The 14,771-nt window shown below is 36.9% G+C and overlaps 2 protein-coding genes and 1 long non-coding RNA gene across 8 annotated transcripts; 1 reads left to right on the top strand and 2 right to left on the bottom strand.

Annotated features, from left to right (window-relative positions):
• Positions 1 to 2,423: 2,423 nt before the first annotated feature.
• On the bottom strand, positions 2,424 to 9,363 carry LOC103986395 (uncharacterized). 4 transcript variants are annotated; one of them, XM_009404402.3, is made up of 9 exons: positions 9,213 to 9,363; positions 7,521 to 7,607; positions 6,903 to 7,104; positions 5,697 to 5,851; positions 5,526 to 5,598; positions 5,307 to 5,440; positions 4,584 to 4,687; positions 4,321 to 4,480; positions 2,424 to 2,740 (listed from the first exon to the last, which is right to left on the bottom strand). In XM_009404402.3, exons 2-9 carry the CDS (start codon positions 7,587 to 7,589, stop codon positions 2,648 to 2,650), a joined length of 990 nt encoding a protein of 329 aa, XP_009402677.1. In that variant the 5' UTR covers positions 7,590 to 7,607; positions 9,213 to 9,363; the 3' UTR covers positions 2,424 to 2,647. The 4 variants fall into 4 exon arrangements, with proteins under 4 accessions (XP_009402677.1, XP_065006673.1, XP_009402680.1 ...); XM_065150601.1 differs by having other exon boundaries at positions 5,526 to 5,544; positions 9,213 to 9,362; XM_009404405.3 differs by lacking the exon at positions 5,526 to 5,598 and having other exon boundaries at positions 2,424 to 2,737; positions 5,307 to 5,450; positions 9,213 to 9,362.
• A 102-nt stretch (positions 9,364 to 9,465) lies between these two features.
• Positions 9,466 to 11,417, top strand: LOC135637800 (uncharacterized). 3 transcript variants are annotated; one of them, XR_010496384.1, is made up of 4 exons: positions 9,466 to 9,912; positions 9,984 to 10,049; positions 10,598 to 10,651; positions 10,764 to 11,417. It is a non-coding gene; the product is annotated as an uncharacterized LOC135637800 (long non-coding RNA). The 3 variants fall into 3 exon arrangements; XR_010496382.1 differs by having other exon boundaries at positions 9,470 to 9,912; positions 10,876 to 11,417; XR_010496383.1 differs by having other exon boundaries at positions 9,507 to 10,651.
• A 574-nt stretch (positions 11,418 to 11,991) lies between these two features.
• LOC103986394 (uncharacterized) lies at positions 11,992 to 14,399 on the bottom strand. The gene is made up of 2 exons (XM_009404401.3): positions 14,239 to 14,399; positions 11,992 to 12,625 (listed from the first exon to the last, which is right to left on the bottom strand). The coding sequence occupies exons 1-2, from the start codon at positions 14,312 to 14,314 to the stop codon at positions 12,381 to 12,383; spliced, it is 321 nt and encodes a 106-aa protein (XP_009402676.2). The 5' UTR covers positions 14,315 to 14,399; the 3' UTR covers positions 11,992 to 12,380.
• Between the last annotated feature and the right edge of the window lie 372 nt (positions 14,400 to 14,771).

Genomic DNA, 14,771 nt, shown 5'->3' on the forward strand with positions numbered 1-14,771 from the left:
ATGTTACAGACAAGTGAGTTGATGTCTCGAAGCCGATGGCTTGCTTGTTTATGTTTAATGTTGAAGATGCTATTTATTGTATCAATGATAATTTAATTTACATCCACACTAAATTTTCGAGAGCAATCCAGTAAGCACGAGATGTTTGACCCATATTTTCTTTGTGATAATCTATTGTTCTTTACCAACAAAAAGTTGACACATATTTGTCTTTGTGAATGACTAAATCAACAGCTTGAGGTAGAAGAAGGTGGAAGAATGGCGATGGGAGGATGTCATAGCTGTTGTATGCCGATGTGTCCCATCCCCAATCTTAATTTCCATGTCATAACTTGAGACAGATCAAGTCGGCTAGCTTTGTATTTAATTTCCAGATCTTGAATCGTACCAACAAACGTGTCTATTACTCAATTATTTATCATCAAGAGGATTGATTAATGTGTTGTTCATGTAGCAGCTTTGGAGTGTGTTCAATACAGAGAAAAGAGATCATCTTGGGTTTGTACTTAAAGCAAGGAACCAGGATATCAGAAGACAATAGAAAATGAGATATGTCAGAGAAGACAAGATCTTCAAAGTGTGATCTCTTGGATTAAGATCAGCCTTGCATGGGAAAACCAGATCTGTGCAAAGCTCATCAAGTGCAGAAAGCTACAAAATTCTCCAAGAGCACAGAATTTTAAGCAACCCCACACCAATCTGCAGGAGGAAGTCCAAACTTGATTGCTTGGGAGAGAATAAGGTGCAGTGTATCCAACGCATGGCTTATTTAGCTCAGGAAGACAGCAAGCCCCATACCCACACCACCACCACCCAACAAAAGGCAACACAGTCATGATGAACGAGACAACCTCTTCCATATCATGATCGAAGTCCCCTTTTCCATCCTAGTGTCGAGAGATCATGAGAGGTAGCAATGGAACTCTTCTTCCTTTTTCTTTGGTCAAGCCACCCATGAACCATGATCTCTATAGGATATGAAGCCCAAGTTGTGTTTCTTTAACTCCTCTTTCTTGGTAAACGATAGATTTGCCACCTACTTTTGTTTCTTTTGCACATGGAGGAACCTTCAGTTCATGGCTTCGCCTGTTGACAGGCACAAGGCTGAGATACTCGAGGCTTTCTTCCCAGATCGATCTCAGGCAAGTCCTTGGTGATCGAGAGCGAGAGGGTGTTGTTTCCTGGAGACTTGGATGAATCTTGACGTCTTGACGGGAAAGCTTGTCGCTGCTAGCTGTGGTATGGACAGAGGAGGTAGGAGACCGAGGCGGTTGCGCTCACAAGTGAATGGGTCCAAGGCATTGGATTCGAGCTACTTCACTGCGGAATTCTTCTTGGTGCTCGTCTGCCTCACTGCCTCACTGCTGGTTCTTCCCCTCGTGTTGCCCGCACTGCCTCCTCCCCCTTCCTCGCTGCTGTTTGTGCCGATAGGTATACTTCTTGTGCTGCTGGTCTTGGCCTTCATGCCCTCCGATGCTGGGGACATCGCCTCTTCCCACTTGTGAGCAGCTAAAAGCTGTCCAGTATGGATCAAACTGTTCATTTCTTCTTCTCCTCCTCGGTTTCAATGAAGGCACTATTGCTTCCGGTGGTAGTTTGAGATAGTTCATTCCTGAATCATTCGGATGTGGTTTGGCCATGAGTTGTAATCTAAGCTAACCATAACATTCTTGTGAGGCATGCGCAATCAAAGTGACAAATTCTGAGAGAACTCATCAGCAAATCTTACCGTGATGTGATGATTGATGTTCATGGCCACTTAAAAATAAGCTCTAAAATTTATTCTTCACCATGTCTCAGTCAAATGTTCATTGTAAAGCAGCCAGTGACTCGGTTGAACATACCAGTTAAGAGGTAGTCCGGGGTCCCAAGCCAGACATTGGAAGCTATTCTGGATTGTAAGTTTCTTGGAAACTGCCTATACTAGTAAAATACTTGAAGCTTTGTAAGTATGCATGTATCTTATGTGGAGATTCTCTGTCGTGTGTGTATCACATATGCTCGAACACATGGGAGCAGGTAGGTGTTCTTGCATCACGTTCGGTCAAAAGTGTTCTGTGTTGCAAGAATGACACCTTTTAATGGAATTTTAATTTTCATTCAGCAATCACGTAAGATATTACGACGTGAGTTCAAACCCTCAACCCAAGGGAAAAGAAACAAGTGAGGTTGAAATCTGCAGCACGGCCGACAGGGTGTGTTGCATCAAAAATATACGAGTACCTTACAAGGAAAAAAAATCATCTTAATTTTAGTCAACACAACCAAAAATATGTTCTGGAGGCAGCCAAAGCCTGTCCACTGTTTTTCTTTTTAATTGAAATACAAGCAGAATTAACCTGCTGCAACATTCATGAATTCCAGTCCAACACAAGATTATAGAAGATTTGGATGATTGACAAAAATGTTCAATTCAAGGCATATGAAAGACAATTTTGATAAATATATGATGGTCGATGTGTTAAGTGTTCAAAATTAACAGTTCCGACCAATAATGACAATGCCAAAAAGGTGAAAATTAGATAATGACACAATATATAGTGGTAACTCCAGAGAAAATCAAATCAGTTTAGTAATCGACAACTAGTAATACATTATCTGACAAAATAGTTGTGAAACTGCATTCTTGGTAGACTTCGAAGAAGAATTACGTCTCCTCATCATCGCTATCACTGCCAAAGATTGAGGATACTTTCACACCAATCTTTGGCTTCTTGCTGATGCCACCAGCTGAAGCCTTCTGAATACCAAAAGAACAGTGATGAACAATTAAGTATGTCGGTGAGTAACACATTGAACAATCAGTAAAGTATAAGATAATAAGATCCAAGACATAATTACTTAATTTATGCATACATCATCACTGTAAAAACAGAGTAACTATATCCTATCAGTTGAATCACATAGCCACTCATGTCATCATTTCTACAACTTAAGCCTTTTTTTGTTGATGTGATGATATAGAAGACTAGATTTTGATATTTGTTAAGGCCTATAAGTGTTTTAAGCACATATATAACCAGATATTTACCATGTAAAAAACTCTTCCTGATGAGCATAAGTTCCCAACAAGCAAAGAAAGACAACATAAGATGTAGATGGAAAATTTACTAGAATGAAGATCACTGAATAATTATCTATGGGCTTTATGCCCATGCAAAAAGGAAGCAACCTTGACAAATCATTTTAATTTGGAAGATTCTAATAACAGAAAGAAGACAAGGTACATTTGTATTTCCACAGTCACATTTTGTGACTAGTGCATATGCACATGAGATTTGCATAAATAATTTGAATTAAAATATTTAGTATTAAAAAAAGAAAAAGGCTTATGTAGATAATTTCATTAAAACCTTCTGGAATGCATCCTCCAAATCTATAGAAAAAGAATGAGGAAATCCACATCCTTATATATGACAGCCAAGAATTTTCCTAGCTATTAGGTGGCAACTTCTACGAATCCTCATTAAGTAAAATAAATGCCTATGAGAACAAGAAGAGGATCATATTAAGGATTTAAAATTTGATTTGACAAGCCAAACACAAATACATATTCCATGTGCTAGAATTCAGTGAGCTGCCGAGAGAAACTCAGCCTTGAGATGAAATGACTTAAAAAAACCCAATATCAATACTATCATTTCTGCATGAGGAGTGATAAACTAAAAACAACCAAATTATCTTATTCACATCAAACGAGATCACCAACCAGTGCTGAACATTTTGCATTGTTGACAATGCAAATCTTAATTTATTTTACAACAAATCTTGATTTATTATGGAACTTCAATGTGGAACATCTTTATGTGATAATCTAAAATATAAACTTATAACCTAGTGCACCTTGCCTCCTAATATAAAAAAGCGTTCTTTTCATAATCAGATTTCAAATACACTTCCCAATGGATAGGGAAAATGTTAACTAAAAGTACTAAAATTTTGGCATATGCTTAAACTGACTAAATGCAATTATTAGCAGCTTACTGTGATAAGATTGGTATTTTTGATCATTTTATGACCATATGCATGCTGTATTATTTGGATTATTAGAAATTTGGGTGATTGAAAATCATACCAAATACTCCAGAGTACAGATTTCAGCATATAAGAAAACAAAAGGCAAGTGAAACTGCTAGGTGCAACAATATGCCAATTTATTTCAACGGGGTACAATTTCAGGTGAAATATGACTCGGACATTCAAATCTACTCAAATTTAGTAGGAATATTTATTTATTTATTCACATGGAATTTGTTTTTGCATAACAATCATATATAAAACATAACCTTAATATGTAACCTAGAATCCTACTTCACTGACCTTTGAGGGACCAATTTTAGAGAAGCCGAATTTCAGAGCCTGCCGCTGATCCTGATTTAGAACTTTTGCGGAAGTCCTAGCCGCACCAGCATCTGAAGAGATTTCAGACCCTTCTTGCTGTTGTTGTTGTTGCTGTTGCCGTTGCTTGTGAGCATCTGCCCTGAAACAGCAAAAACAAATATGTAGAACAATTTTGAACACTGTAAGCTCACAAATAAGATTTATTTTTTCCTTTTAATATTTTGTAGGAAAGTTAAGAATACATTTGTGCAAACTTTGCCATTTCCTTCTCTTGACGTAGTTGTTCCCGTTTCTGTCTGTCATCGCGGCTGCTGCTTCCATGCATTTCTTTCATTTCTTTAAATCTCTGCACATTTATGCAGTTGCCAGAATGAGCTTGATAACAAATTGCTTTTATCAACAGTTCTCAAGATCTATTGACACTGTTATCAGGCTTCGTGCCGTAAGTAGTAATCAGAATAAATTATATTACTACTTGGAGAATAAAGTTTAGAACCACCAAAAAAAAAAAAGTGCATTCAAATGTTCAAGCATAGTGAGATAACTGATCATTTATATGGTCACCATAAGCCAAGATGTCAGTGCAGATTGATGCCAACTACTATAGTCCTTTTTGTACTACTAATGCATGTGGCTTCATTTCTAAAGACAAAATCATTTGGCATTCTTATTATCCATAGTTTGAGAGAATGGTACCATGAACCAATTATCTTCATCAGTATATCAGGAACTGTTAAATGTTTATCCCTCAGGAGTTAGACATCTCTTGCAGACTATAGGATGATTTACTTTATGAAGGATTGAGAAGCCTATGAAATTAGTAAAGCCTGTAGAATGTGGATAAAAGTATGATGTCTTGTTTGAGGGAGAAGGTAATATGTAAATTCATCAAAGAAAAACAACAATCTTAGCTGCATGTAGATGAAATAAAACAAACCATGAGAAGAATAAAACAAGGTGGTTACCTTTCTGTGATTGTGGTCATAAGAGCTAAGATGACTTTCGAATTCCATTGCCAATTTGTATTGCTTGTTGCAGAGATTACAATAGAAGGCCTTTTTTATTTCTTTCACCTCAGACTGGATTTTCTGCTCACGCTCTGCTATCACCTGGATTGTCATCATTTGCACGAAGCAGGCAGAAGAAGCCACCAGGTAATAAAAAGTGCACGAAATTCTCAATACCCTCGAGAGTTGATGCTCCCTTATGATATATCATTCCCGTCAAAAAGACATACATGCGATTATATGCTGCCTTCTACTATAATGCAGTTTTTACAACGTCAAGCATCAACCCCAATGCATCTAATAGTTGAAACATGACAATCAGTTAAGTGCTAGCATCTACAATCATACCTCACGCTTCTTTATATTTTCCTCAGTCTCTTCTAATTCAATGTCAAGCTTCCTCCTCTGAACATTTCCTTCAGAAGTGAAAAAGTCATCTTCTTCTTGCTTCCCCACCCCCAGTTTTGGATCCCTAATACCAGCTTTTATGGGCTCAACTATGCCTGCATATCCTCATTGAACAAGACAGAGTCAACAAACTAAAATAAAAACTGTGGTAGACTAAATCAAAGACATCAATGCAAAACAAAAATAACTATCCAAACTAACACTAGACTAGAATTGTTATAGTCCTGTGTGAGACACATTTCATAATATCACTAATTTTCAGGATGTGGTCATCGCTGATTAAACAACATCAGCATGCACCTTTCAGTAGTATGTTATTAATGCCTTTACAGGAACATTCTTTTCTTTCCATTGGCCCAAGTAGTTGGAGTATATTTCACTAAAGTAAAAAATAATTAGCAAGAGTATAATGGTAGGTGATAGTCAGCAAATATTAGCACATATAATAAGTCTGAAGCACAAGTCGAAATTTCAAATTTCAGCTGGAATACAACATAAAACTGTTATTTTTGGCAGAAAAATTGTTCCATTTACCAAACGAACCACAGGTCCATCAGGTTCTATTCCTTTTTTAGCACCTTAGTTTATCTGATTTAGATCAGAGAATTAAATGTAGGCTCAAGCACTGGAAGTAAATAGAAGGTAAATGGAATGGTTAAGAAGAGATCAACAGGCTGAAGGTTTTTTTTTTCCCTTTTTGAAAACAGAGAACTAACAGGATAGGGAACAAAGTACAAATTCGAAAACACCAACGCACCAGCTGTCCTAAAGATCTTAGTTTTATTTATAGAAAACAAAAAGAAGACATGTAAAGAACATAGAAAATAAGACCACATACCCTGTATTTCCTTCCATTATTATTTTATTTCAAAATTTCATCTTGCGTTGTTTGCTAAGTATCCCATTCTTTTCTATTTTCTCCTTGCACAAAATTCTCATGCTTAGTGGTCGTATTCCAATCCATGATTACACTCTCCAGATATATACATAGAGATTTACCAAAAGAAAAACTCAATCATATTCACACAGTCACAAGGATATTGACTTTGGTTACACAAGAAGCATCAAACATCAAATAGTATTTGTAAAAAAAAAAAGCACCATATGATTGGATTCTGAAGTTATTAATACAAATTTGGAGAATACCTTGCTCATTTTTGCCAAGACCCTTGCCTTTCCATCCCATTTTCTGCAGAAGCCTAAACCCTACATTAGATGATGTCAGTTGTTTATCCAAAGATGCTTGCTCCAGTTCATCAGTATCAAGGTTTTCTGTGGGTCTGTGATATATTGGCAAACGGAAATCTTCTGCTGAATCCTCGGCCAAGGAATTAGGCTGTGCCATATCCTAGGGAGAAATGGCATCTGATTATATTAAAAGAAATTCAACCATATGGAAGAAATAAAAAAATATAATATGAACTTCAGTTTATGTTTATATCTGCTCTGTATATATATATATATATATATATATATATATATATATAGAGAGAGAGAGAGAGAGAGAGAGAGAGAGAGAGAGAGAGAGAGAGAGATATTATTAATGAATAATCTAAATCAAATGTTCCAACTATACTGGTAAACCCAAGCAACCAAACCACTAGTGAGGAAAAAGAAATATGCAGATATAGAATACTTACTGAAATTAATTGCACAACAAGACAGATAAAATATATTAGGCTACCATGGAACCGAGGCCTATAAAGTATGATATAGAAAAAGATAATCCAATTACATAAGTATAAAAGGGCAAATAATGCTAACCTCTTCCCGTGCTCCGTGTTTATTTTGAAAGAGTGACTCTTGCCTGCCATCATACTTTTCGCCTTCCATTATGAGGCACTTAATATACTGTTAATAATTAATATTGATCAAATTTTTACTCCAAGAAAACTAGAAAATACACACAAAAGACAAAGATAAGGACAGAATCATCATTATACATGTGCACAAACACAAATAAGGGATAGAATATAAACAACATAAAGATCAATTATTGTCAGCACATGAATGGATTAAAATGCTGGTACCAGAGGTGATAATTCAAGTGGGTTGGGACAAATTAGTTAAGATGTTTTGGAAAAGTCAGCAACCTAAACCAGATCCATTTATGATCAAGTTAGGAGATCTCAATCAACATCCAACTAAATGGGGTTTGGTTTGATCAATTATGAAAAATAAATAACACATCAAAAGTACAACATAAAGCCAACAGATATGCAGATCTGGTATCAATGATGAGGAAAATAAAGCCCACCATCATTACAAATATATCTAGGCTCTAAATTTATACAAATTACTTGTCAAGTAGGCATGGTGGAGAGAAATCAATTTTCGCAACACTGAAAATTCCATAGCAGAGTAAGAATAAATAGACCTTTAAATATAAAACCCTGATTCCAACACTTAACTCTCCATTCTTTCTGTTTGTCAATTATAACATTAAATCAAGCTTTCTCTCAGTTGTTTTTTCCTCAGGGCATAATCAGGAAATATTTTATTATAGAAATTGTTGACCTGTAATCAATATTTTTTTTAGACTAACTCAGATCACATGGAAAACAACAATGGTCTGCTATTCATTATTGTCCACGGGTGGTGGCAGGCCTTGACCACTTCCTGATATAAGAAATAACAGGATAACCAATGGTTATGCAACCATTACTGATACAAGATAACCATAACTTCCTGATATATATCCAATGGTTATGCAACCAGGCATAACCAGGACCTCACTCTTACGACCATTACTTTCAGGTCAAAAATATCAATATCAATCATTCTCTTCAGTTTGTTTACAGATGCAACTATTATTAGAACATTAGTGAAACTTCAAACATTAAGGTTAAAGATAAATTTAAATCAAGGCGAACGAAAACGAATTTAACTTATCAAGCTGCATAGGATCCAAATTTTAGGCTTAGTTTAGGTTTCATCAGTTATGTAACAAGCCAAACCTTATCATTTATCTAGGCTTGAAATAAATTTCATGACTAGTTTGAGAACGTGTAACCTAAGCTCAACAGATTACACCTTTATCTAGGGTATCACAAACACTAAATTTAACAGAAGAATTATGCAAGATCTGGTTCATGAGGAAAAATTACAAGAACGATGAATTCCTTCAACCTAAGAAACTTTCAAAGACAACACCATTACAACGAAAAACATCAAGGACACGATTTATATTCATCTTAAACTGATAAACAAACCAAACATCTAAAGGCATAACAAGATTCCTGACATGAAACTTTAAATTCAAGAATTAGTAAGATTACACCAGTCTCGTCGATCAGACATATCCGATCCAAGGTGGCTATCGAATGAAATAAAAATAAGAAGAAACAGAAAAAAAAAAAAAAGATCAAATCGGATCTCCAGCCAACCCTATTAAAAGAGGGACAGGATTCTCATAGACTAATTACACAGACGGGAATCAGATCAGGGAAATAAAACCTGCTTTCGAAGATGATAGGAGAGCTTCGATGAGAACACGACGAAGCAGGGATCTGAGCCGAGGAGGAGGAGATGATTAAGCTAGGGTTAGGTTTTAGGTCGGGATACGGAGAAGACCAAACGACGCTGGGGCGGTGAATTCGGGGACGGCAACGTTAACAATACTAATACTAGGGCATGTAGAAGAGGGACATATATGTAATTTCATCATATTCCAGTAACTTGAGACCACAAAGCACGCTAATTCCTAAAACGCTCCACTTCACTCAACGAGCAATTCCTCATCCGCTCGAACTCCGCCGAAAACCCTAATTCCTCGCTTGACGAATCGAAAACCCTAACTCCCCAATGTCTTCTCTTTGTTTCCCCCTCCCTGTCTCGAGTTCTTTTTCCTGTAAGCAGCCGCTCCGATCCGAGATTTCCTCTCGGGTTTTCTTCCAAGTGCGTGGCAGGTGGCCGGAGGCGAGGTGGCACGCGTTGCTTGCACATCCGAGGAAATCTTACGTGACTTCGGAAACCGCTTTACCGGCATGATCACGGTCCGCTGCCGCTCACGTTCGGTTCTTGTAGTTCCCATTGTTTTGTGTTGATATCGGTTTGCTTACCTTGATCTTGTTGGTTTCTGATATGCTTTGTTCTTTCCTTATAACGTGTTGGTGGTGTTGCAATGTCGGGAAGTTCTACCGACGATGTGATCCAGGTGACTTGCCTCTTTCTTGGGTACGCTTCGTGGGGTGATAGGGTGATGATGTTTCAGTTGATTGGTTACAGGATTTCTGCCGCTGTTGATGCTGCGCTGACAATTATCCTCTTTGTGAAATGAGTAAATTTTTGGAGGTTGTTTACGTTTTTGGGGATTAATCTGATGTTTTTGTATTGGTTTCGTTTATTTAATGAAATCTCCGGAAAATTTTGATGACAATTTCTTTCTACTGAATATAAACACTTGGGATTATTTAATACTGAAGATTTTAGTGAGAAAGAACATTACAATCTATGATTCAAACTTTTTTGGTTAGAAAACACATGCTAGGAGTTTGCATGTTCTGTTTTGATTTGCTTGGTATCCATAAACTATTATAATCTCTTGCCGTTAATCTCTCTTTTATGTTCTTTTTCCATTGCCAAAGAAGCTCAGAATTATGTTATGAGGGTTAACATGAGTAAAAATGTGATCTTTGGTTTAATACCACTTGACATATTCAATTCAAGAAACTTTATAGCATTCTTTAAGTTTTCAAATGCATCCCTGTTTCGAATCATCAGGCATCCAAATGCCTGATGGTACTGCTGTTAGAGAAGAATCATCAGGCTTCCAGATCCCTAGCATTCAAAATGTTCTACCTTTCTCCAAGTTTGATCATGCATTTATTGGATTGTTTTAGGCAAAGATTGTGACGGTAATTGGCTGAAGTTCTGTTCACTTGAAGAATCATCAGGTATGCCTTGAGCTTCTGGACCTTATTTTTTGTCATTTAATATGCTGTTGATTAGTGTCATATTTTTCCAGTTTGAATGCATATTTGTATTAAGTCATCTTTTATCTGACAGGTATACTCTTATTTGGATGTTAGAAGAAAATGTTAAAGTTCAACATCTAACACCAATAAATCTTTCAAATACTGAAATCTGAATGGACTTCTGCAATCGCATAAAAATCAAGGCAAAAAGAAAGCAGTAATGTCCTGAAGTCTGCAATGTTACACTCGAGATCAAGAATCACAAGGCTCACACGAGGCACGATAGAAGGAGATGATTGGGAGAGGCATACCATTCTATATATGAGGTGGCTGGAGACCTGATGGAGTGATGAGTCTAAGGAGATGAGTGTACACCAAATAGGAATACTGAAAGTAAGCAGGGGGGAGGATCCTTTCATCCATGACCTTTTGGCTAGCTTTCTTCCAGTTGAATTGATTGATTGGGACCACGAAAGGAATGGGAAAAGAGGGGCAAAGCTTCTGATGATATCAGATAAGCAGGGATCTTCTCGTCTTCCTGGGGTGAGTCAAGCTCACTTGTCATGTTGTTCCTCCTTTTGCTGGTCCTCTTACTCAAGACAATGTATAAGCAAAAAAACCTAAGATTCAGGCGGGATGCTGTTTTGATCAGTCGTTCAATGTGTAAGCAAAAAACCTAAGATTCATGCGGATTCTGTTTTGATCAGCCCTTCAATTGAATAGTGAAGGGTGGGGTAGTTTTGTATTTGCCAATTTATCATCTTTAGAAGGTTGTATCGAAACACTATAAAATAACATCAGATGTCAAAGAAAATTTCAGCAGATTAAATGCATAACCTTTTTCCCTTAGAAAATGGTCCAAGGTTTATGCTAAATATGCTGTTTAAACTATGGATTTTTCCCCTGTTATTCCTATGGCTTTCTTGATAGATCATGAGCTTGAAATAGAATAAATGAGTCCTGTACTATGTTCGTAGTCTAGGATGATGAACTCTATTGTAAATGATACAGATAGACGTGGATGTGTGAGAAGGCTTGCTTGTGTAATGATTGCTGCAAGTGAGAGGCAACATTTGATATTGAACAGTTAACATACATATACATATTAAGTGGTATGAACAAATCCGATAGCATTAAGGATCAAAAATGATAAATGATGATCAACATCCAGAATTTTTCGGACAATATCAAATGCCACTAATTAAATTATACCTTCAAGATCGAAACTATCAGACAGCTGCATTTGCTGTGGCATACGTGAAAATCAAGTGAATTGGATCTAAAACGAAAAATATGACGAAATTGAAGTAACTCCAAGATTCACATAATTGCGGGACGCATTTTAGAAGACAAAATGATGGTACATTCTTTGTGAACGCCAAAGACAATGACATGCATACAACAGAGCAGGTTCTGATATCAGCTGAATTCCATATCAAACTGAGACCTACGGCAACTTCGACCTTCATACACACTGAATTCATGAAAATGAATAATTACGATGATATCTTCTAAACAAGTGCAAATGCTCTGGCTAATAGTGGTGAAATACTACAAACTATATCTCAAATGCTGGTGCAAATATATGCAACTCCTGAAGAAAGCATCACACTAACATAACTCACAACCCTGTGATCATCATGAAATAGTTTACTCCAATAACATGACCTCAGCCGCAATAGTGCACAAAGTTGCATGGTCATGCTTCCTAATCTCGAAGACCAAGTTCGAGCTCCAGCTCGTCGTCCTCTTCGAACAGTCTCAAGAGACGAGCATGTTGCTCTTCCCTCTTCTTTTTCTGCCAAAGCTTGAAAAGAAAAACCGACAAAAGCACAGTTCCTGCAATTGCCAAGCATATGAAAAATACTTCACGGCTCATGTTGCTAGCAGACTTAGAAGGGTTAGCCTCTGCCTTGGCTGCATCATTTGAACTTGATGGATCATCAGCCAGAACTACAACAAAAGAGAAGTCTACTCACATGCATGAACAACTAGATTAAGATAAAAAATAGGAAGTACAAGACACTCGAAATGACAAAAGAGAAACTAAGATGAAAATTCAGATCATAAGTAGCACTGAACAAAAGCATCTAAAATGTTCTTAGTAAAATAGAATTATTGGGCACAAGTTAATTTCTCTTGGGCACACCATGTGCCAACATAACATGTCTTGCTGGCACATTATAAATTAAAGTATGTGGTGTCCATCACAAGTTAACAGATTGCGGAATTGTGTGATAGTACTTCCTGACCATTATGGATCATTGTTTTAGCATAGTATGACCTGGCCATCATGCATCAAAATTCACGGAAACAAGAAATGTGGTCTAAATAAGGGATTAAAATTGTCGGTGCAAACCGAGCATAACAATATAAGATATACTGAAGAACATCTAAGGAGACTTACTGACTGAAGCAGTCTGAACCCCAAGTTGCTAAATTGGAATCTATTCTGTGAGTTCTCGAATCTTATTTAATTTCCAAGTGATTTAGTATTATTCTATATAGAAAATCCTGGATCACCAAAAACAAATTTCATATGTTACATTTTAGATACTGTAACCATCTCAAATCCTCCAGATCATGAAGGTCTAAGCAATGGTGGTAACAAGGTTAATTTAAACATAGTTATCGACATTAGCTTTTCGGACCAAACAATAATCCAGTATCAACACTAGCAGATCTCAGTCTATCTAGTGACAACTGACAAGGACATTTAAATCAATAGGACAACTAGAAGAATCCCATGGCTGGAAGAACAATTGGCAAGATACCCATTCCTCCCAACATAAGATGAAAGTTGGAAAAAAAAATGTCGAAAAGAAAGAACCAATATTTTTTTAATAAGAAAACTAATATTCGATGACAAGTGCTGCAACCAATTAAGACATGTTACAACAAACATGGGTTTTATAGTTTCAGCCTTAATCCCGTCAGATCATTATTGACAATTTGTTTAAGGTAGAACTCAGATTTTCCTATATAGAGTGACAAAAAATCTTCAGTCCCAACATTTGTTTTCATGTTTGCACGAAAGAAAGACAAGCAAGTTCGGTTCAGAACGAAGTTCCTTGTAGTCCGGATCAGAATTCTAACCATTTGATTTCCAACTAGAACCCAAAATCGACATGAAACTTCTTTTCTCTAAAGAGTTAATTCCTAGTTTCAATTTGATGAAGACAAACAAAAACCTGCCAAACTGAACCCTGCAAAATTCTGTAAAAGTTCTTTTTTTTCCCCAATAACTCGAATGATGTCTGAGAACGACACACAATTTGCCTATTTCTAGCGGCATCCTGCAAACAACTTGCTAATTTCTGGAACAACTCAATTGTTTCCATAACAAACATCATTCTTAACTACGAATAAGATTAAATCAACGGGGCAAGTGGAGCAGAAGATAAAAAGAAGTGATTCGATTCAAACAACACCTTCAAAAAACGTAGGACATTGTGATTCAGAAGTAACGAAGAGCTAAAACCAAGAGTTGGGCGTGCCTCCTACGAGATCTCAAAATGAGATCTCAGATACCAATTCTGGATCAGGGATCAAGGAAAAGTGCGAACCTGCGGTCGATTGAAGAGATATCGCGACGATGAGGAGGAGTAGCTTCTTCGATCGCCCACCGATGTCTCCGCTCATCCCTCCTTTCTTCTCCGTTGCGACGCCAGTGGTGTTCTCCTCCGTTCGTTCGTCGTGAAATCGAGATTTTAGGTGCTTTATGATTAACCAAAAAAAGAAAAAGAAATGCTTTATATAAAGCAAGGCTATTAATAAATCGATCCGACCCGATTTGATATGAGATCCATTACGATAGAATCCGATATGGAACGAAGTCTGACCCATTGACTCAACCCCATCTAATTATAAACGGAATTGGACGCTAATGTTGACCCAATCTGGGCAAGACACGTAGAACTTTAATTTTATGAATCGATTCTGATCCGATCCGATTCGAGTTGTTTCCGGGAGAGATTGAGGTCAAGTTGATCCGATTAGGGAGAGATCCGATCCAAAATATAATTAAATATATTATATATTGAAACACCGATCTATTTTTGCATTATCCCTAAATCTGTCAGTATTTCATAAAATTACA

This window comes from Musa acuminata, chromosome BXJ3-5 (assembly GCF_036884655.1).
Source record: "Musa acuminata AAA Group cultivar baxijiao chromosome BXJ3-5, Cavendish_Baxijiao_AAA, whole genome shotgun sequence".
Taxonomy (NCBI): Eukaryota; Viridiplantae; Streptophyta; class Magnoliopsida; order Zingiberales; family Musaceae; genus Musa; species Musa acuminata.